The sequence below is a fragment of the Diadema antillarum genome, unplaced genomic scaffold (genome assembly GCF_040938485.1).
Source record: "Diadema antillarum isolate AM-2024a unplaced genomic scaffold, OU_Dant_1.0 seq00000318_RagTag, whole genome shotgun sequence".
In the NCBI taxonomy this organism is placed as follows: Eukaryota; Metazoa; Echinodermata; class Echinoidea; order Diadematoida; family Diadematidae; genus Diadema; species Diadema antillarum.
Window position 1 is genome coordinate 49,917 of NW_027271337.1, and position 23,542 is coordinate 73,458.

The following is a 23,542-nucleotide window of genomic DNA, read 5'->3' on the forward strand; positions in this document are numbered from 1 at the left end:
TTGAAGAAAATGGCTGGCCTTATTTGATAGTGATGCATAATCTTGAGAGCTGCATGGCATGAATAAAAATGCTGCTCGCGAGATTGGAAATTGAAGGAAAATGCATGACTTGAGATGCTTGTGCGTGCAGCTGATACTGAGGATACACATGCGGATATCACCGTACAGTCATAACATAACATATAGGTAAGTATAGATTTCATAATTATGTAACGTAGTGAATGACCAGCAACGCTGTACTCGGGAGACCTTTTCCTTGAGCGGGGAGCGAACATTCAAGATTTAGTTAACTCTTTCAAAATTCTCGAAGCACATCGGTTTTAATGACAATTTGTGTGTCCACGTGATGTGCTCTGCGTAAAATTAGCGAGATGGTATTGCATGTTTTCATTTAGTTTTTCTTGATTTTGTTCTTAAATTTTTTTTTCATCCTTCCTTTTATCGCTACACTCTATTAACTCAATTTGCCCTTGAAAGCTCTCCAATTGAATCATTGAAGCATCTATCGGAACTCAGCTGGCTAAAAGCTCTGTTGTTTGTGTATACGGACTTTTTGGTAATTTTGCATCAACTGTCAGTATTTTGTGTGTTCAGTGAATACTCCAGTACTCTGCAGTGTAATGGTTATCTTCATGCAGAATTATCCATTCTTTTCCATTCTTGCTTGCAAGTTTAAATGGGTTATACTGTTTGTAAATTCTTTGCTTTGGTCATACATAATGTTGTAGGCCCTGTTGTTTATATTTTATACGAGAATGACACTCAAAACAAATAAATTAGTTCACCTATCCAAGGAATAAAAGAGTTATCTGCATGCTATCTAAAATCATGTATTTCGTGAGGGATTGAGGTTTAGTTGAAGACATCGTCATATTGATAAAAAGGGCAATTATGTCCCTATTCAAAAAATGATTGATTCGTTGATAAAAAAAAAACAAATGGAAGAAAAGTTATATGTAATAACAAAGTAACAATGGAAAAAAGATTTTGAGTATAGAATATGGGTATCTGGGAACCAATTCCAACCTCGGTAAATGGTCAAAGAAACAAAGAAACAAACAAAGAGTACAACCTAAAATAAAATAAAAAACAACAACAAACGAACAAACAACGCAACTCATCATTACCGTACATAGCCCGTTTTTTGTTGTTGTTGAAAATAAATAAGTAAAAAAAAAACAACAACCCTGCATGGTGCTATACCAGGATAGCTAAACGATGGTCGAAGATAAAAAGTTATTGATGGTACAAACAAAAAGGGACACGTTTTAAGGTTCTACTTCTGGCTATATAACATATTGGAGAGCGCAAAGACATCTAAAATGTTTTGAAGAGATTGAGATGATTAGAAAGTGGAAAAGAGATCACAGGGAAAACGATATTTGTAGCTGAAATCGAAAAATGAAAGAAAACATGAGAAGCGACAGATTCCGCGGCCTTTGATGTTGACGATCATCAACAAAACATTCTACTCTATAAGAGACGATGCCAGATGGCGTAACCATCATCTCTTTACCAGAAACTGAATAAATCTATTGATAAATCGTTCTTTCATTTTTATTTTAGTGTTCGTCTGTTATCGGTGATGTGCAGACTTGATATGGATGATGAATCTAAGAATGCTGTTACGTTGTCAAAGGAACAAAAGAGATGTTCCACATGTAGGTGCCTCATGTGCCATACTCACTTGTATGATTTCATATATAGGATCAATACAAAATTGATGTTCCGAAATATGAAGACAATACTTGTTTACTGAAAGTGTGGTTTACAGTGAATGTCATAACACCATGTTTCAAACTGAGTATGCCGCACATTATCGTTTACACAATGTAGGTCCTACTAGTATTACTTCCACTAAGACTGTTTAAGCGCATTATGAGCACATAATACTATGCCAATGATAGACAGATCTACTTTCACTGCTTACTAGCCACACTCGTTTCCTTTCCTTTTCTTTTTAGGCTTTACAACAAAGATGGAAATAGTGTATTGTTTATGCACTGTATTACTAGTATACAAATCAAACATAATACTAAAATCTCAGGTTTTGCTCTGCTGCATTAACGCTACAAGTGCGGATACCCTGCTGCTAATTTGTATCACTATGGCAAGCGAGTGCACCAACACATCGACATCTACGGTAGATAGGAGAAACGGTATTGCGAGATATGTCGGCAAAAACTGAATGCATTGATTTTACGACCAGCACACCGGCTGTGTGTCGGTTACTATGCCAGCGGTCACAGATATCATGGAAATTTGATCATGATTGTATTATGCCTTCGCGAGCGCCTGCAACACTCCTATTCGCAGTTCATATTACACTCATACACACTCTCATAAGATCACGCGAAGCTTGAGGAGCCGATTGAGATGGTCCGGGGAGGATTCTTCTCACCTCCCTGGGTGGTCTATGAGCTGAAGACTACGACATGCAAGCGATTACTGAGTACACCAACACACCATCCACGCACCCCCATGACCTGTTGGTTTTGGGCAATACACCTGTAGTACAATGTAGGGATACACAAATTTACTTGTATTGAGTCCTTGCTACATCATCCGTCGTTCGGAGGACAGTTTTCTACTTTGTTGGTTTCGTTGTTTTTCTTCATTCCTCTCCGCGGCGCGCGTGCGTGATTTGCAGACTACGTGCATGTTGATTGGTATATCGCGATACGGCGGTAGAGAGGACATCTAGGTACCACACGGTACGGTACTCGACTCCCGTGTTGAGTTACGATCGGCTTCACACAATCGATATCGAGTGGAAACGAGCTAAAATTTACCTTGTGCGCCGATGATGCAGCAGATACCCGTGTAAAGCAAATTCAACATGACTCGGATCATTGACACTGGATGGCACCTACTCCACGCAAAGTAAGAATTGATTATATCTTTCGTGTTCTGCGTAAAATGATTAATGGTTCTGGTTGTCCGAAATATGCTGCACTGTTTATCTACACTTTACAGATCTATGCGAAACCGTGATTTTGATAAAACGTGTCATGGAGGGAGTATCGCATTTTGTAGCGACGTGTTGTTGATATGCGGTGTGTAGTCCCACGCATGTGATTGGGTGTTCTTTTCTTTCTTTCTTTCTTTTCTTCTTCTTCTTCTTCTTCTTCTTCTTCTTCTTCTTCTTCTTCTTCTTCTTCTTCTTCTTCTTCTTCTTCTTCTTCTTCTTCTTCTTCTTCTTCTTCTTCTTCTTCTTCTTCTTCTCAGTGTATGTGTGTTACTTAATCTTAAGTCATGAAATTTTATTGACTTGCTGTGCGTGGGTATGTTCATGACTAACCGCAGCAGCGACCCCATATGGACAAATATGTTACTGTGTTACAGCGCCCCGCGACGGGGTTAGTTTATGACGAATGCGTGCATATGAAAGTATGAATAAAGTCTATTTTTAAATCATTCGATAATTACAGGACTGACTTCAATTACAGTTCAACGTACCGGTACTAACGTTAGAACCTTGCTCAAAGAAACTCAACAAGAGACAAGATCTACTTCTACTAGACTAGATAGTAACTTAGAAAGTAGAATATTGAAACAAAAAATGACACAAGCAAAGTTAGTAATAGTAGATCAAGGTTGTTTTGTACAAAGTACAAGACCTAGCCGTCCTAGCGTTAGGACTACAGGAGGGGTGTGATGAGTTAAAAACTAATGTTAGGTCATCATGCTAAATATTCAGACCTAGCTAGAGCCAGGACTTAACGTTAGGAGTTTAGGTTTCACAATTGGATATCAAGCTAGCTAGATGGTCTAGACTAGACCAACCTATTAAAAAGTTTAATGTTAGGCCTATGCATGATGCAAGACATTAACAAGAAAGACATTCATAAGACATTAACAAGTTGAGCAAGACATGTCTTGGGATGCAGTAAGAAGATTGAAGTCTTTATTATACCAGTCCATGAATTCTGACTGCATTCCAAGACATTCATAAGACATTAACAAGTTGAGCAGTCACACTTTCACTACACAATGACTACAAAACAAACCAAAGTAAAGACGAGTGAAACTCAGAATCCCAGATAGATCAGCCATAGGCCTATAATTATAACTCCACTGCTCTAGACCCCCCCCCCCCTTTTTTTAAAACTAGTCTATGGTAATAGACTGGAATTCAGTGGAAAGCATTATAAATTTTTTGCCAGCAGAAAGGTGATCTACAGCTACAGTGACCTCGCCATCTTTGGATTCATTTAAGGATGAATCAAATTTAGACTTCTAACAAGCTATAATGATAATAGGTTTCTGGAATTAAACAGTGCTGTGCCAATCCACAATGTTAGTATTGTTACACTGTAGGCGTAGCCTTAAAGGAAACCAAAGCCCAAAGAGAAATGTGGATTGAGTGAAAGCAGCAACATTGGTAGAACACATCAGTGAAATTTTGAGGAAAATTGGACAATCGATGCAAAAGTTATGAATTTTTAAAGTTTTGGTGTTAGAACCGCTTGATGAGGAGACTACTATAGCTTATGATGTCACGTGTGTACAACCATTCAAAGAAAATATAAAGAGAATTTCACAAAAATTCACTTTTCTAGCATAATGAAAGAGCACTTGACTAACCACTTTCAGAAAGCAGGGGGAATAATTGCTACCCTTAACATATATGTCAATATCAAGTTGATAGAAAGTGTAATTTTCATGAAAAATGATTTTTTTGTGGAATTCCCTTAATACTTTCTTTATATTGTTGTCCACACATGACATCATAACCTCCAGTAGTCTCCTCATCCAGCGGTTCCAACACCAAAACTTTAAAAATTCATAACTTTTACATCCATTGTCAGATTTTACTCAAACTTTCACTGATGTGTTCTACCAATGTTGCTGCTTTCACTCAATCCACATTTCTCTTTGGGTTTTGGTTTCCTTTAATGCCCAGGTAACAACTCCCTCTTCCTCAGAGAATGTGCAGGAGAAAAACAAGCAGTAGAAGAAGGAGGAGGAGGAGGAGGAGGAGGAGGAGGAGGAGGAGGAGGAGGAGGAGAAGAAAACGATGAGAAGAAGAAGAAGAAAAGAAGCTGGTTGATGTTGCTTGCTGTTGAATGGCCTTTGTTTTTCTTTTCATTTAATTTTTGTTTCAATACTTTCATTAAATTTCTATTTTAATGCGGGATCATATGCTGCTGAGGCTACCTCAAGCATAAGCCTCGCCATTGATTTGTAATTTGTAGACGTATCTATTAAACTTGCAATCGATAATAATGCAGTAGGGTCAATCAATTGCAATAAAAACAACTCGATGCAAGAATTAATGGACTGGTATAATAAAGACTTCAGTCTTCTTACTGCATACCTTAATGTTTCTTCTGATGACATTTTGACTCTCTGTGCTTGTCAAGAGCTTTTGTTGTTTTTTTTTTGGTATACACACATATATGTCCCATTTAAGGGTGTTTGGAATACATTTTATGAAGACCAGATCATGAATGTACAGTGACACCACAAGTTCTTAGCAGCAAAACTGGTACTGTAGCACTAGTAGTAATACAGCTGTAGATGAGGTGGATTTTTCTTTACTCCCGTGTCACATTTCTCCAAAAATTTGGGACGAAAAACTACTTTCTCTATTTCACTTGGCCTTAACTTCTGTTGATGTAGAAAATGGTATTGTAGCAAGAAAATTGTTTTCTCTGAAAAAGATACAATAAAAGAGATGAAGAACGACGGAAGGAGGAAAGGTTGTAAACAAAGACCAGAGGGAAAAAGAGGGAGATGGTGGATATTTTGTTTTTTTAACCAGTCATCAGGCAACTACTAATTGGGTAGATGTGATGCACGTCATCTTTGTCTTCGAGTCCCATCATGCCCTTACTCCGTTGGCCATAGTGATGACATAGAACTGATTATTATTGTCACCTTAAGAGGGCAGTAGATACATGTTATGGTGTAATGTTCTCTGTCCTTCACTGTACCACAACTTGCCCCCCCCCCCACTATCTGTCAGTATGTCTCTCTCTCTCTGTCTCTCTGTCTCTCTGTCTCTCTGTTTGTCTCTCTCATATACATTGATGAGGCTTGTCGACTAGATCTGATCTATGAATTGTGTGTTTTGTGGGCTGCCTGTATTTAATCGTTGACATGCCTGTTTACACTAGGCCTACCAAGTGTTTGTTCTTTTGGGGTGTAGGAGATCCGAGATCTTTTGCTCAATCATTCAGAAACCGGCATGAATAAAAGTTTTGCTGCCAGCCTCAGGTCCTTCTATGTCACAACCTCCTCAGTCTGGGATTTGTCCTCAGCCAATTGACTTGTTCATAAAGAGAACACACACACTCACACACACAGCGTTCGGATACTGCAGGATAAACGTACTTGATAGCTGGTCTGCCAGAGGATTGATTAATGTGAGTAGAGCGTAAATTGGTGGCTAATAGCTTAATTTCACAGCATAGGTAATTGTAAAGCTAACCTCCGTGTGTACCGGATGGCATGGCCAATGCTTCCAACCATAGGTGGCAGCAGTTGGTGCGTGTGTAATTACTGGCCTGGCTGATTTTCAGTGCTCACCGATCCCAACCATTTAGCAATGATTAGAAACTTTATTGAATATCTCGTCAAGGTAGTGGATTGGCGGGAAGGATATAATTTATCATTAGCTACTGATCAATGTAGAATGGAAAGTATAAAGCTGGCAAGTCACGACTACTGTACGTTACAATCAAGAGCCTTTACAAATAGACTTGTTTGGCCTGTGATCAAAATTTGGAATGTCAGGGGCAGGCAGCCGGCAGGAAGCTATATTCCAGTAGCTGGTCGTAGATGTGGACAGTTTACAAGCTTAATCTTTGAGGATTGTGTAAGAATTATGTTACTGAAAGTCATAATGAAGAATGAGCCATTAAATTGAGAAACAGGAGCTGATAAATGGTATTGTATAAAAAGCCAAATCGGTTTCACACAAACTATGTTGCAGTGCATACATCATTGGTTAAGAAACCCTCTGTGGGCTTCAAAATGGACTGTCAATCAGTTGTGTTATCAAAAGATTGTGAGACCAATATTTGTTTTCTGTATTGTTTGCTTTCAATATTCTTGATTTCAAATGATATGACTGCACAAAACCATGCATAACTGAACATTCCGAGCTGCCATAATGGAAATTTGACTTCTCAGAGAAATAAATGAAAATAGAATATAGGTATATCAAATCCAAATTATATTCTTAGTTTCATTTTTCTTTATGAATTTGTAAAAGGTTACAACAATATACTACAAAATGATATCAAGCTTTTTCGGTCATATTTGTGGCTATTATTTTATTATAGATTTTCTGTTTTCATCAATCAAGAATCCAAATTGGATTTGCAAGAGTAGCTAAAAATGCATGGTTATGGTAACAGTGCATTATGGCCCCCAAGTTAGGAAAAAAAAAATGCTTGTAGATTGAAATTCTTCTCCAGTTTCAAAGCGATTTAGAAGGAATTTGGCACTTGTTGGCTGTAAAAGTGAAACTTTTTGGGCATTTTTGGTGATGGGAAAGTACTGGTCACAAATATAAAAGTTCAAGATATTTCTTTCTGTTTATTTTGCTTACTACTCTATGTGTTTGAACAACAATATCTTATGTTTTGATTCTGTGGAATTAAAAATAAGCTATGAAATTCATCTTAACCTGCCGAGTGCAATAAGTTACTCTGCTTGCATTGTCATTTGAAGTGAAAGACATATTTGTCTTCCTGGCAGTGTACCAGTGCGAAAGTGTTGAGTAGGGGAATTTATTAGCTTCAGTGATATCTAGTTTCATTTCATGTTGCCTCATCTTGTGCAACATCCGTATATTGATCCTTCTCTCTAATGTATCAAGGGGCTTCATTCGTTTTGATATCAATTGTGGATGCTCAGGGGTGTTAACTTTACTGTTTTAGTTTTTTGTGATTCTGTTAACTCTTACAGTCTTCCACTCCTCCCCCTCCCCCATTAAAGGGAACGTAAACCCAAAGATCAATGTGAATTGAGTGAAAGCAGCAACATTAGTAGAAGACATCAGTGAAAGTTTGAGAAAAATCTGACAATCGATGCAAAAGTTATGAATTTTTGAAGTTTTGGTGTTGGAACCTCTGGATGAGGAGACTACTAGAGGTTATGACGTATGAGTGGACAACAGTATAAAGAAAATATAAAGAAAATTTCACAAAAATTCACTTTTCCAGCATTATAAAAGAGCACTTGACTAGCCGCTTTCAGAAAGAAGTTGGAATAATTGCTACCCATAACATATATCAGTATCAAGTTGATGGAATTTGTAATTTTCATGAAAAATGAATTTTTGTGGAATTTTCTTTATATTTTCTTTATATTGTTGTCCACTAATACGTCATTACCTCTAGTAGTCTCCTCATCCAGCGATTCCAAAATCAAAACTTTAAAAATTCATAACTTTTGCATCGATTGTCCGATTTTCCTCAAACTTTCACTGATTGATTCTACAAATGTTGCTGCTTTCACTCAATCCGCATTGCTCTTTGGGTTTGCCTTCCCTTTAAAGCAATTTTCACAATAGTTAAAGAAAGTGCAGATGAACACAAACGCTGTACTTTTTACAGGAAGGTGATTTGTATACAAGTGTATGCTCTCCTTCTTAAAGGTAAAACATAGTTGTGGTACGCCTGCAGAGCTGTCAAATTCTGCTGCAAAATGTGCACATATGCCATGGAGCTACGTTAGTTTGTAGCTCCATGCATATATGCCTAAGAAATGTGTGAAATAATACTGTAATAACAAGATATTCATTGGGTAATGACAAAAATGGGAAATATTATGGTAACCAAAAAGGTTCGCCGCAGTCACAATCTCAGAAATTACCCGATCAGGGTGAGGCTACATGTGTAACTCGAACTCTGGGACAACTCAGCCTCGCTTTGACGGCGGGGCCGAGTTGTCCCTCTGGATTGTACAGTGTTGTACTATGGGAGCACTTTGTGTCCTGACTGGTTGTAGTTATAGGCCGAGTTGATACAACGTGCGCATTAAAGAACCTCTTTGGAGTGCATACAAAATGAACATGCGCCTCGTAGAAAATATGGCGTTCACGAACTGCATGTACATGTGAATTGTCTGAAATATGGCCGAGTTTTCCCTGAGACCGAGTTAGCCTGGATTCTTTTGGAATTAAAGTCAGTATACCGACTTTAATTTTTTTACACTTTTCATCTCAAAAACTCCAAAACAAATTATCATTCCGGCAAATTGCATTAGCCAGTCAAGTTTTTTGGTAGACTTTTTGATATATTGTAAGCAAATATGAAATGGTGCAAGACTATAGGTTCTCAAACCCTTACCAGAACTATGTTTTCACTTAGATAAAGAAAACAGTTATGCTGCCTGGATATGAATAAAGAGCACCTTTTCTTCATTTCCTTTTCTTAACGATGCAAAGTTTCTTTACTTTTACAGGGTGCTACATAACTTTTTTTTACCACTTGCCCAGTCGGGCAAGCAGATTTTCAGATTGTTGCAGAACACTTGCCCAAACATGAATTTTACTTGCCCGAAAAGAATGCCCAAAGATATAAGAAAATGATATAGAAAATCCCTTAAAAAGTCAAATACTTGATGAAACACAATCATTTAAATTAGCAGCACAAAAGCAAAGTAACAAACTTGGTTCAGTAGAGTGTTGGTGTTATATTGCATTAAGACTTCTTTACATTATATGTGTTGGTAAGTAAAGGTGGCTTCAGAACATTTTGCTTTCCCAATTCGGGGAAGCGTTCTTTCTCATTGTTCCAAAACACTTGCCTGAAATTGATTTTTACTTGCTACGGGCAATCAGGCAAGTGCTTATTTAGCACCCTGCTTTAATAGTGGGACATATTATTGTGAGAGAGATATACTGAATTACAATTGATTGATGCAACTTTCACATGGTGTGTGTGTGTGTTCTTTTTAGTAGTTTATGAAAATTGTGCAGTTATTGTGAGTGCTGGTACAAATCAAGTCTTTCTCCTCACTGAGTAGTGTTAATTCTATTCTGCTGTTATTTTAAAGTCACAATGCTTTTTGTTGTTGGTTGAGTTCCTTTTGTACCCATGTTTTTTAACAAAATGTATACCCAATGGCCCAAATTCACGAAGGTGGTACAAATGAAACCATGGTTTAAACCATGGACAAAAACCATGGAGCACCAAGTGTCGCAAGGAATATTTCGTTACGAAATTGGTCATTTCATCGACAAAATGACCGATTTGTTAACGAAATTATCATTTCGTGGACGAAATGTTTATTTAGTTTCCAAATGTTGTCATTTCGTTACAAAATAAACATTTTATTGACAAAATGACTGATTTCGTAACAAAATATGCGACACTTGGCGCTCCATTGTTTTTGTCCATGGTTTAAACCATGGTTTCATTTGTACATGTACCACCTTCGTGAATTCGGGCCAATGGGTGTACACAAATGACAAAGGAGGGGCAGGAAGAGGAGCAGCATGCTTCATTTTCTTTTTTTTAATGGTCCATGAGTGTGATGAATTTACACAGGCAGGGTGAGGCTTGAATAAATAGCAGTGTGTGGATAGCACTTTATCCCTTTTGCAAGAGGCACCGCAGAATTAACACTGATCATTTGTTGGATGTATTCACTGATGCAAATACCTGCACAACTTCCAGTGGAAGTGAAATCGCCCAGACAAAAACTTTGGTCGACAACAGACGTTCCTAGGCCCAGGACAGTGTATCAAGTTTGTGGTGTCAATTACGAACCTACTGTAGCTCCCCCCAACAAGAGGAGAAAGTAGTGGAGTTGACAAGTGACAACTTATGCTGTCCTCAATGACTAGTGTGTGTTCATCAGGAATCAGACATTTTTCTTTCCCTTCTAAAACCTACCACGAGTAATGCAACAACTAAATTACATAGATACAACAGCTGTACATTGTACATGTACCGTGGAAGGTTCTCTGAAGCACAAGAAGAATAGCATCAACAAAGCTCAAATCTGCAAACTGTCATTTGCTTGAATTCAGAACTACATGTAAGCATGAGCTTTTTCTTTGATAGAGTCAATGTTATATCAAACTGTGAAAAAGTTGTCCTGTTTTATATACCAAGATTGACCAATGGGGTATATCATACCCAAAATCAATATTGGGATTATTTTAGATAAAACTAGTAAGGACAAAATATGACAACTGTTTATGACATGGAAAGTATCAGGTTTTATTGATTTATCAATTCATTCCCTACAACATTCTTACTTTAGATTCCTGTTGGCACTGGTTAAACTTTTGCATAAAATATCTCTCTTTCTTTTCTAAATAGATACCCTGCAGTGAATACAATTGGATTTGTTGTCAGTGTCTTGCCTCGGCTGAAAAAGCGGTCCAACCTTTAAATGATGGAGTGAGAAGTTTTCTACTGGAAAGAGAATTCAGTTCCCCAGGAGAGGACAAATTGGAATCCTTCCTGCAGCGTTCCTCAGTGAGCAGCCACCATGGAGCTGGTAAGGAAGCTACTTGTTGTAATACCATTAACAGATGAAAGCCATTGAAAACCCTACTTGTATATTGTGTAGGGACTGCATTTGAAACAAAACAAAGCTTAGTAAATACTTTAGTGACAGTTAATGCAAAAATAAATGCGTATTCCTTTTTACCTATGAAAACATTTCTTATCAATGGGGATATAAAACACAATGCCAAAGTTGTCAACAATATCCTGACATTTTAGATTATGAGTATTTCTTATCGGTTTAGATGCTTGCATTTATAATCAAATACATCTTTTGTTACTTATTTGATTTTTTTTTTTCTGTCAACTTGCCTAGATGCATGTTTGTCCAATAGTGCTGTACAATCAAGTGTGTAATGCTGATATTCTTACCATTTCATGTATCAAACACAAATTGATGTACAATTTGATTCTATTTCTGCCATCATGGGTGTACACAAACTGTACATTATAAAGTCGCAATCATGATGGCAGCCGATGGCAGACATGGTAAAGAAGGCTGCTTAATATTTCACTTTTTTGTTTTTGCCCACTGCATTCATCTGACTACAAAGTTGTTATTTTTTGTCCAAGCTGAGAAGTAGTACATTTGTGTAATCTTTGTCATTATCATAGAAGGTTAAGGAATGGATGATACATTATGATGGTTTCTTTGCTCAGTATGAGATGAGAAACAACAACCCCCACAACCCCCACAACCCCCCACCCCCCCCCCCAAAAAAAAACAACAAAACAAAACAAAACCAAAACCAAAAACATAGAAGGAAGTCCTGGTCCATCAGTACACATTCCAATCTCATTTACGATTATCTGACAAAGCAGTGAAGATTTGTCGGTTAAAAAATCATGTACTGTACATGTGCATTGTACTGCGAAATTGGTATAACATGCTTTGAAGTTGATTTAAACAAGTCTATTGTTGTTTTTTTTTTTGTCAAAATAATGTGGACAGTATTTAATTCAAATTTATATATGTGATACACTATAGTAATGTGAAAATTGAACACATCCATGTATTAATATTAATCTACTCAAGAATGCCTTCATTACTTTGCTCTTAGGATAATGTTTACTTGAAAGGGATATGAGCATCTCAAACCATCTCTCTGCAAAATTCAATGCCTATTGAAATACGTTCATGAGCTGTACAGTGATCCTCCATGTTTGATTTCTTGTTCTTCTTCAGTACTCCATTTGTTTGTTAAGATACTTACTGTTTTATATATTTGGCTACAGTTAATACAGTATGATATCATTCCTTGTCTACAACAATGGGTCCTTTGATTTTCCCCCCACTCCATTCTGTGTCAGAGGTCAGATGGGTAATCTACACTTAAGACTGTCTATGGGTACAGGACAATCTTTCTGGGTTTCCCCCCTCTGATCTCTTGTATAATTGTGTCCTTTGACCAGGATATGATAGCGTGTAGTCGACACTGCACTGCTGTACTTTCTGTTTACATTGCTTTTAAGCTTATAATCAACCCAATATATTAAATGTAGACAGAACCACCTGTAAGCTGATATGAATCTGTGGTCTCTGGACCCTAAAATTCCTTTATAGACAAGCAGTCTATTCGTTGACAAGTCTCATTGTTATAAGACTTATACAAATTACAAGTGTAGCTACATGTATCCACTGATGTTTTCATTGTATCCAGAGCTTACCACATCCTCCATCAGAAATAAATGCAATTGTGTGTTGATCCAAAAATCAGCTGGGGAAAAAAATAGTGTAAGAGCTACTTCTTTTCAGAAGATCCAGTTTCTAAACTGCACCTGCACACTAGGGTTTTTGTGCCTTAATCAGGAAGGACACAGTACAATAACGAGTGCACTATACCGATCTGTTTTCATCTCTATCAAACCACCATTCCATCACCAAAGTCCATTGTACATTTATGTCTGGCATGTCAGTGATACTGTGCAACATTGTGGTAGCTCAACTTAAAAATGTTGTCAAACTTTGGTGGTTTGCTTGTATGTGCCTTTCAAATGGAAAAAAACAATAAACGAAACAGTACACTACGACCATGGTCAAACATAAAAAAGGATTTTCTTTTGTTTTTACTGTCATCAATCCCTGTCTATGCACAAATGTCACTTGTGCTCCTAAGCAATGTCTAATATCTGAAATCATTTACTGGGATATAAAGCAATAACTGAAAGTGAACTCCTAAGATGTTAGGAAATGTGGAACTAGTTCCAGCAAACATCTATAAAGTAGTGATGTGGGCTTAAAAAGTTCTACATACAATAGGTTGTGACAAAAGTGGGAAATTAGGAAGAAGAAGAAGAAAACAAAAAAGAGGTGTGAACTTGGAGAGAAGTTAGACTGTATGATGAGGAAAAGAAGTCCTTCAAATAGGCTGCTTGGTAACTCTTCCTAGAGAGGGTCAGAAAAACGACTCTGCAAAAGCTCTGGAGATTTTTATAGTACAAATGATGATTAAGATGCTCTATTAAAGATACTTGATGACACCAGCTTGACTTGGTATCCTTTATACACTTGTATGCAGAGGAGATAGTCTTTGAACAAAGGACAACCCAGTCAGCCTGCAATGTCAAGTACTTACAGTGTCCTGATGAAGAGTTTTGCATAGTTATTTTCACAACTCTCTCCTTGAAGAATTACCCAACAGCTCATATTCCATGACTTCTTTCCCTTATCGTACAGTCATAACTTTTCTTTGACATACTTCTTTTTTTTTCTTCCTTTTTTTATAATTTCCTACATTTATCACAACCCAACCATCCTTTGAAAGACCACTTATCACCATTTTATCGTTGTTTGCTGGGATGGACTTCTCATTTCTTCTCTCCCTTTTCAGGACTACACTTAAAATTATTGCCTTCCCTCCCACATTCCTTCTTCCACAGGAGTCTTTTCAGGACTACACTTTAATTGCAATTTTTCCTTTCCCTCAGCTGTTTGCTACAGGCCAGGAGTCCATCTCATCACTTCTCTCTCTAATGTCTCCATGATATTCCAGCCTTCTGCTCCCCTCTCCTTCCTCCTCTCTGATTTATCTTTCTCCCCCACCAACTTCGCAACTCTTCTCACTATATTCTTCCGTCCAACTGTCCCTGTCTCCTATCCTGTCTCTTTCAGTGCAACCTCACCATCTAGTTCATCACTTCCCTTCTACATGTGCTATCAGTATTTGTCTTCCTTACACTCTCCCTGTATTACTTCCCTTCTTCCTTCTCCTCTTTATCAGTTCTTCTTTCTATAAAAAAACAATTCGTTCATGGACTGACACACAATTGGTGTTACTGCAAACCTCGCTTCCTCATTGACATCACCATGCCAACTTGCAAACAACAGTAAATCTAGTCAGTCACAAATATTTACTCTTTAAAGCATGTAGAGGTCATTTTAATCTGTAATAGGGCCATATTTTACTGCTCATCTCACCAGATTTTCAAACTGGAGATGTTATCAAACAATGTAAATATTTAATCCCTTTAGTCTAATTGTCTTTGTTTTGTCTTCCTCCACGAATAGCCATGTACCTTATAGGAGATATTTAGAAGAATAGACAATATAGCTGCCTTATGTTGATATTGGTCAATTTACTAAAAAAAAAAATACTAGTGAAACCAGCCACACACGTGTCGTGCACTCACTCTCACTCATACACCCACACTAACACCATGCATTCACACACAGGTTATCATTTTCGACATGTTCAAAAGTTAATCTTCCTTCAGGGAATTTCAGCCATGTCCAAAATATGAAAATGTGTGATTCTCAAAAGAAGTTTGAAACAAACAAAAAAAAATATTCTGGAAGTGGAGAATGTTACCTCAGTGAAAAAGGTATTTTCTTGACTGCAGTATTGCATAATGTACATTCACAATTTCTCCAAGTGCACTGTCACAATGCACAGTTTGTGTGTCAAAACAATGGCTTTTCCATACATGGGGAGTGTTTTCTCATGCCTCCAAGGGTAAAAGTATTTGTGGTTGCCAAAGTTCACTTGGTAAGCAAGTTGTGCGTGCCTGATTCCGTCAATTGGTCAGAGCTCAAAATGAGAGTTGTTAGCTGGCCACAAACATTGGCAGGGGAGCGTCAGAATACAAACTGCCAAGCCCTGTGTCCATCATCCTGATTTTTCTTATATAAAATCAGAAGGGATAGGCCAAGTTGCTGCTTATACCCCCTTTATACTGCTGGTGAAATTTGGAGCCTCCTCGAGCAGGTTTAAAAGCCTGCTAAAAAAAAGTGGTCTCTTGTCTGTTTATACTGCTCAGGTCGCCCACTCATAGGTGGGCTCAGACTGCGGGCTCCGTTTTCATGGTACTGAGTTCCCCTACTACAATAAACGATGCAGGCTTTTGAATTTCTTACATAATTGCAAGCATGATAGAGTGCGAAAGTGTGCAAGTTGTGCAGCATTTATCAGTGGCAGTCCAGTCATGATGGGTGGTTAGTTCATAGCTGGAGATGACCATCAGTGATTATACTTCTGGATAAGGAAAAATCTTCACTTTTCAAAACCTGTCGCGTAAAGTAGATGAGGCTCTTCGAGGCTGCTGTAGGATATGGCTCACCTCCCTGCTCTAATTAATGGCATGTAACTGTGATATAAGATTGTGCTGGACAAATTTTCAAGAGTAGCAAAAGTGTGTTGCCATGATAACAATGCGTTATGCCCCCTAATCAGGAAAAAGCCTTCAGATGGAACTTCTCAAGTTAATTACTGAGCAGTTCAAAACTAATTTTGAGTACTTATGGAACTTAATGCAAACTTGTATAGGACAAAGTTGTAAGAGTAGCAGCATTTTATAGTTGCTGCCATAATCATGCATCTAGACTCTTGGATGCTGAAGTAAGATGCTGAGTAATGGGATCTTATTTCAACTTAATGTGCATAATGTCATATCAAAAGAGGATTCACATGATTTTGATTGGATGTCATGTTTCAGTTTATTAATGATTAACCACAGATATGAATCTGTGACAAGTTGTACAATGAGCAATTAATGGATTTGATTACATGTTTTCATAGTAAAGTTACTTTGAAGTGCAAAGATCAATGCAGATAATTGGGTACCGATACTACGTGTAGTTATACCCCCACCCACACATAGTGTGTAGGGGGGGTATATAGGAATCACTCTGAGGTCGGGTGGCCGGTCGGTCGGTCGGTCGGTCGGTCGGTCGGTCGGTCGGTCGGTCGGTCGGTCGGTCGGTCGGGCGGTCGGGCGGTCGGTCCGTTGCAAAATCTTGTGGATCGAACTCCTCTCTCATTTTTTGAGCAATTGACCCCAAATTTGGCATGTGTGACCACTATCGAAGGTAGATGTGCAAGACACCTTTTTCGTTAGTATCGTGTAATGCGTTGCCATGGCAACGGCATATTTTCATAAAAACTTGTGGATCGAACTACTCTCTCATTTTTTAACCAATTTACCCCAAATTTAGCATGTGTGACCGCTATCTAAGGAAGATGTGCAAGACACCTTTTTCGTTACTATTGCACAATGGGTTGCCATGGCAACGGCAAATTTTAAAGAAATCTTGCAAAATTTTGTGGATCGAACTCCTCTCTCATTTTTTTGAGCAATTGACCCCAAATTTGGCATGTGTGACCGCTATCAAAGGTAGATGTGCAAGACACCTTTTTCGTTAATATCGCATAATGCGTTGCCATGGCAACGGCAAATTTTCCTAAAATCTTGTGAATCGAACAACTTTCTCATTTTTTGAGCAATTAATTTCAAATTTGGCATGTGTGACTGCTACCACAGGCCGATGTGCAAGACACCTTTTTCATTAGTATTTCATACTGCGTTGCCATGGCAACGGCAGATTTTCATAAAAATCTTACAAAATGTTGTGGATCGAACTACTCTCTCAGTTTTGTGACAATTCAGTTTGAATTTGGGATATGTGATCAATGTACTATATAGTTGTGCCAAAACATCTTTGGTGTGTGCGTTAAAAAATCTGTTACCATGGCAACGGCAGTTTTTTTTTTTTAACCAATCATTCAAAAATGTGTAGATAAATCTCACTCCTTCAGTTTTTAAGCATATGGCTCGAAAATTGGCACATGTGACCACTGTGGTACGTAGATGTGCGTACTTACTCTTTCGTCATTGGTGATCAATGTGATGCCATGGTAACGGCATAGTTTGAATGAAAATCAAATGAAAATATTGTGGATTCAGATAACTCCCTCAATCTTTGAGCATTTGGCTTGAAATTTGGCACATGTGACCACTATAGTATATGGATGTGTAAACTTAATCATTCGTCAGTGATGAACAATGCGTTGCCATGGTAACGAGTTTTTTTTACCGAAAAGCTTACAGAAATATTGTGGATTCGGCTAGCTCCCGTAGTCTGTGAGCATTTAGCTTGAAATTTGGCACACATAACCACTGTGGTACGTAGATGTGTAAACTTAATCTTTCGTCAGTGGTGATCAGTGTGTTGCCATGGTAACGGCATATTTTGAATGAAAATCATACAAAAATATTGTGGATTCAGTTAACTCCCCCAGTCTTTAATCATTTGGCTTGAAATTTGGCACATGTGACCACTGTAGTGTATAGATGTGTAAACTTGATCTTTCGTCAATGGTGAACAATGTGTTGCCATGGTAACAGCATCTTTTCACTAAAATGCATACAAAAATATTGTGGATTCAGGTAACTACCTTGAAGCAGTCTTTGAGCATATAGCTTGAAATTTGGCACATGTGACCACTATAGTACGTAGATGTTCAAACTTAACCATTTGTTAATGTTGATCAATTCGTTTCCATGGTAACAGCATATTTTCAATGAAAATCATACAAAAATATTGTGGATTCAGGTAACTCCCTCAGTCTTTGAGCATTTGGCTTGAAATTTGGCACATGTGACCACTATAGCATATAGATGTGCAAACTTAATCTTTCGTCAGTGGTGAACAATGCGTTGCCATGGTAACAGCATCTTTTCACTAAAATGCGTACAAAAATATTGTGGATTCAGGTAATTACCTCAGTCTTTGAGCATTTAGCCTGATATTTGACACATGTGACCACTATAGTACGTAGATGTTCAAACTTAACCATTTGTTAATGTTGATCAATGCGTTTCCATGGTAACAGCATATTTTGAATGAAAATCATACAAAAATATTGTGGATTCAGGTAACTCCCTCAGTCTTTGAGCATTTGGCTTGAAATTTGGCACATGCAACCACTATAGTACAGAGATATGCAAACTTCGTATTTCATCATTGTGAAACAATGTGTTGCCATGGTAACAGTGCATTTTGAATGAAAATCATGCAAACATTTTGATTCTCCTAACTCTGTGTTATAGCATTTTGGCTTCAAATTTGGCATATGTTACCTCTACATTACGTAGATGTGCAAAAAACCTTTTGTCAGTGTTGAAAATGTGTTGCCATGGTAACAATATATTTTGAATGAAAATGATACACTAGTATTGTGAATTCAACTAAGCCCCTCAGCCTTTTATCATTTGGCTTGAAATTGCACATGTAACGGCTATTGTGCAAACTTCATTTTTTCTTAATGTCCAACATTGTGTTGCCATGATAACACACAATTTTTAATGAAAACCATACAAATTGTCAGTTTATTTATCTTGCTCACTCAGTTTTTGAGCACTTGACTTGAGATGTGGGACATATGACTAACAGTGAGCAATACATTTATTCACTTTTGAACAGTGCATTGCCATGGTAACATTTTTTGCTGTTCAAAAAATTAAAAAGAAATTAGTCCTGGTTGAGCTAATTTCCTCAGTTGTGGGTGGGGGAGCATGTGAAAGAAACCATTGTGCAAGAGAAAACAAAACCTTCAGAGCGGTTTTGTATTGCTTCAGCGCTCTTTAGTTGTCTTCCAAAGATCAATAGGAATTTCAAGTGTGTGATCCATTAGCCCCCATCAAACTCTTTAGATACCAAGTGCAACAGTGTATGTCACTTTTTGTCCTTTCATACAGTATGTTTGTCCAGCGATACTTGGGGACGATCTAGTCCTTATGCTTGTCAAAACAGATCCATAAGATTTTGATTTTTCAAGGGATTTTGCAGAAGCTTGGGATTAAGCACACAGAAAATAAGTCATTCTGTATCATTTGTGTTGAACAGTGTTTTCTCTCACCATTTAAACACATCAGACTATTAATTGAACAGTGTTGAAAGCTGGCTGTTATTTTACTCTTTTATTTTTACATTATCTACCCAGAAGCCACTTGCATGCAATTATCAAAGGGAACTACAGAATACCAGAAACCACTTGGTTATGACTCGTAGAAAAGATTTCTGTATACTATGAGAATGTGAGATATTACAAATGTATATTTACAAGCATGATTGTATTGACAGTACTTCAAATGTAGGTGTCTATAAAGTGCTTAATAATTTGTTGATGTCTGTGCAATCCCATCTTAACTCAGCTCATGTGGGACATTTCCTTGATGTTGCATGCAAAAGAATTAAGGACCTTAGAGGTGACTCTAGCCACTGAAGCACCCATTGATTCATGCCAGGTTTCTATTAAACAGTTACTGATGGTGATAAATTTCCCGAGTGTCAAATATGGTTTCATACCGATTCTCATGCACAGGGGTCCCTGGTCTGGTTTGACGGTGGGCTGGAGTATCCAGTGCCAGGCCGCATTGTGTCGTCAGACAGCAATGTGATGAAAGTATTGTGTGCCAGTGACGGGAAGGTGAGTTAAAAAGGTTTCTTGAACCTTTACTTAAATTTCACAATCTTTACCAAATATGTCCTCATGGTAGTAATTTGTTGAGCAATGTACATGTACCAGTAGTATTGATTTTGATGCTCAATGGCAAAATGCTGTCAAACTTGGCCATGATATGAATAAAACATTTTTCAAGCTTTCTTAACCCTCATTATAATATGCCCAGGTACTCAGCATGCAGTTCATCCCTCCAAAGATGACTTCTACTGTGTAATGTTAGCAAGTCCACTCCAGTGTGGCAATGTGCCTCAGTCTAACAGGGAGGCCATGTATGGCTGCATTTATCATCTTTTCCCAGTTTGGAACAGTTTTTCATACCCACTATCAAAAGTTATTTCCAAAGCCCTTTGCAAAGGCCTTCCAAAATAAGTTGTGTTTATCAACTCATCGGCAACATGAAAACTGGCCTTGTCACAGGGCAGCTGCATTGCACTGTTTGACCTGCGGGAGAAGGGGTCTTTATACAGCGTGCGCATACAGCGTGTTTCAAAACAGATTTGTGTTTATCTCGCTTCTAGAAACACATTTCTTCCAGAAATCTGTTTCGGAAAGCACAAATTGTGGTTTTCAAAAAAGACTTTCCGAACCCCATAATCAAAACAACTTTGCGTTTATCATCTCTAAAAAGATCCCTGAAAGTCATTTGGAAAACCTGTTTCTGCCAGAAAAAAAGAAAAAAAGAAAAAAGGTTGATTAACACACCCTATGACAAAAGAGAGATTAGGGGAATGAGGTAATCTCTATTCACTGACAATTAAGTTTCCAGGCATCTGTGCCAATCAGTGAAGAAAGTGGTCCAGCTTGAGTGCCAATCTGCGAAGCTACTGTATACAACAAATTATGGAATGGTTTCTTCATAGTGTATGTTGAAACTAGAGTCTTGCAGGTTGCTGTACAGGTTTTTAATGAGCAATGTATAGTAGAGAAGACATCAACTGCACTTTATTCTTTATTCTCACTGTAAAGAAATAGTGTTTATGGCAAGGTACTCTCAGATCTAAAGAGTATGTTTAATACACATATCACTTTGATAAACCTGATTTTCAGGTGCATAATGTACAATTTTGTAAAGCCACTTGTGGACAAGCAAGTCATTTCTTGTATTGATGGTAGTAAGGACATCCTTGGTGGATGTAAAATAAGTAGAGCAAGTAGCTGGTATTCTGAGAGTGCATCAAACCCAGAAACAAAAGCACTTTGATTTTATTGGATGAGATTGAGCTGGCAAAGTTGAAGGAGAGAAGTGATGTCACTGCTGCTCTGTTACAAAGGGTCTAGAAGATCCCATACAATGAGCTTGTTTACAGGGATACGTGTGCCACAGTTGTTCTCTGTCGAATTCGAGGGATCTGTAATTGTTCTATCTATTGCCTGACAAATGAGACGTATTGTGTGATGCAAGCGGAGTGGTTACTCTATAATTTGTGAAATGCAATGTGGACTGCAACAAAGACAGTCATTATTACTGGGTACTACTAATTTACGATGAGCTTTAGAAACTCTGCATTATCAAAGTCCAAATCATGAACCTTATGCTTTGCCTGCAATAAAAGTCAAAGAAATTTACAATAGTGTGGTTTCAGAAGCATTTTGAATTGGGTCAGAAGTGCTGCCTTGAATTGAATGGCTTGCAGAGTGAGACTACTGTCTAAAATGTGGGTTGTTCAAAAGTACAGTGACAGCAGTATTGGTGGAAGATAAAAATAGTGTGAATTTAAACAAACACTCTTCAGACTATTAACAGGTATGAACAAATGGGAGCATGAATGAGACTTTTCTAAATTTGAAAAGCTGTTATGAAATTTTACGGTCTTGTTCTTTACTAAATATTGTAAAGTCAATTTTCTACATGAATGTGGCTTCTTTTGAGCATGTCGAAGGGAAACCTTTAATTTAATTTTTTTTTTTTTTTTGTCATACACCTCTAGCATCACATAAAGCACTCTTAACTTAACATACACAAAATATACAGTGCTCTTTATGTTAGTTTCTATGAAGACTTTTACTTCTTTGTTTAACAGGTTGAAAGGGCATGTTAGAAATACTCTTTTATCATGATTAAAATGTAACAAGTGTAGCATTACCCGGTCTATTAAACATGAAAAGAATCAACCAGACAGCTCATCTGATAGATGCCATGTTGCATGAATTATCATTGCTTATTTGTTATTTTGCCTTTGCTCAATGAACCTAGTTGTTTTTATTTTTCCCCTCAAGTGTGTATGTTGGGGAGTGGAAGGGATGTATGCTCTGTAGCAATGTTTTATGTAAAATGGTTTATGAAGTATGAATGATGAGAAACTAATTGACTGTGTCAGGAAAGAAGTCAGACGACAGAACACACATTTAAATTGCATTGTGCATAACATTCATTGTACAGTACAATGTTTGTGTCAGATATAAATACAATGTCAAAAGGAAAACAAATCATTGCAACTGATTGACAAATTGCCCTACATCGACGTGAATAAGCACTGAATTGATCAGTGTTTTAGAAGTAGCCATGATGAAAAAATCATGGGCGTACATACTCGAGCAGGATTCGAACCTACGATCTCCTGATCACCGGACAGGCGTCATCTCCACTAGACCACCAAGCTTTCGCCCGACAGCAAGTTTTGGTTCTGCATGCTATAAGGATTGCTGTCGGGCGAAAGCTAAGTGGTCTAGTGGAGATGATGCCAGTGCGCTGATCAGGAGGTCGTAGGTTTGAATCCTGCTCGAGTATATACGCCCATGATTTTTTATCATGGCTACTACTATAAAACACTGATCAATTCAGTGCTTATTTACATCGATGTACAGAGCAATTTTTCAATCAGTTGCAATGAAAAAACATCTCGACTGAAGAATTTCACTAATTTGAATAATAAAAGCAGTACCAGCGGCATGCTATAAGGATTAGAACCAACACTTGCTGTTGGGCGAAAGCTCGGTGGTCTAGTGGAGATGACGTCTGTCCGGTGATCAGGAGGTCGTAGGTTCGAATCCTGCTCGAGTATGTACGCCCATGGTTTTTTATCATGGCTACTACTAAAACACTGATCAATTCAGTGCTTATTTACGTCGATGTTATGTAGGGCAATTTGTCAATCAGTTGCAATGGAAAAACATCTCGACGGAAGAATTTCACTAATTTGAATGAAAACAAATCATTTCCACTGAAAGTGAGAATCAAATTAAATCAAATCAAAATCCTTGTGTGTGTGTAAGAGACAAGAGGAAGTGTTGACAATGTGCAACAAGTCTGTGTGTGTATGTTTATGTTTTGGGTTTGATTTATTATTGATGATTGTATTAATTGTTTGCATACATTCAAGATGA

General features: G+C 37.7%; 1 protein-coding gene across 1 annotated transcript in view; it reads left to right on the forward strand.

The window, feature by feature from the left end:
- Positions 1-6,099: 6,099 nt before the first annotated feature.
- Positions 6,100-23,542, forward strand: part of LOC139730500 (unconventional myosin-XV-like) — a 144,283-nt gene continuing 126,840 nt past the window's right edge. The window contains exons 1-3 of the mRNA XM_071641340.1: positions 6,100-6,371; positions 11,289-11,469; positions 20,078-20,182. Coding sequence (XP_071497441.1) covers positions 11,461-11,469; positions 20,078-20,182 — 114 coding nt within the window. The 5' untranslated portion in view covers positions 6,100-6,371; positions 11,289-11,460. The remainder of the gene's footprint in view (positions 6,372-11,288; positions 11,470-20,077; positions 20,183-23,542) is intronic.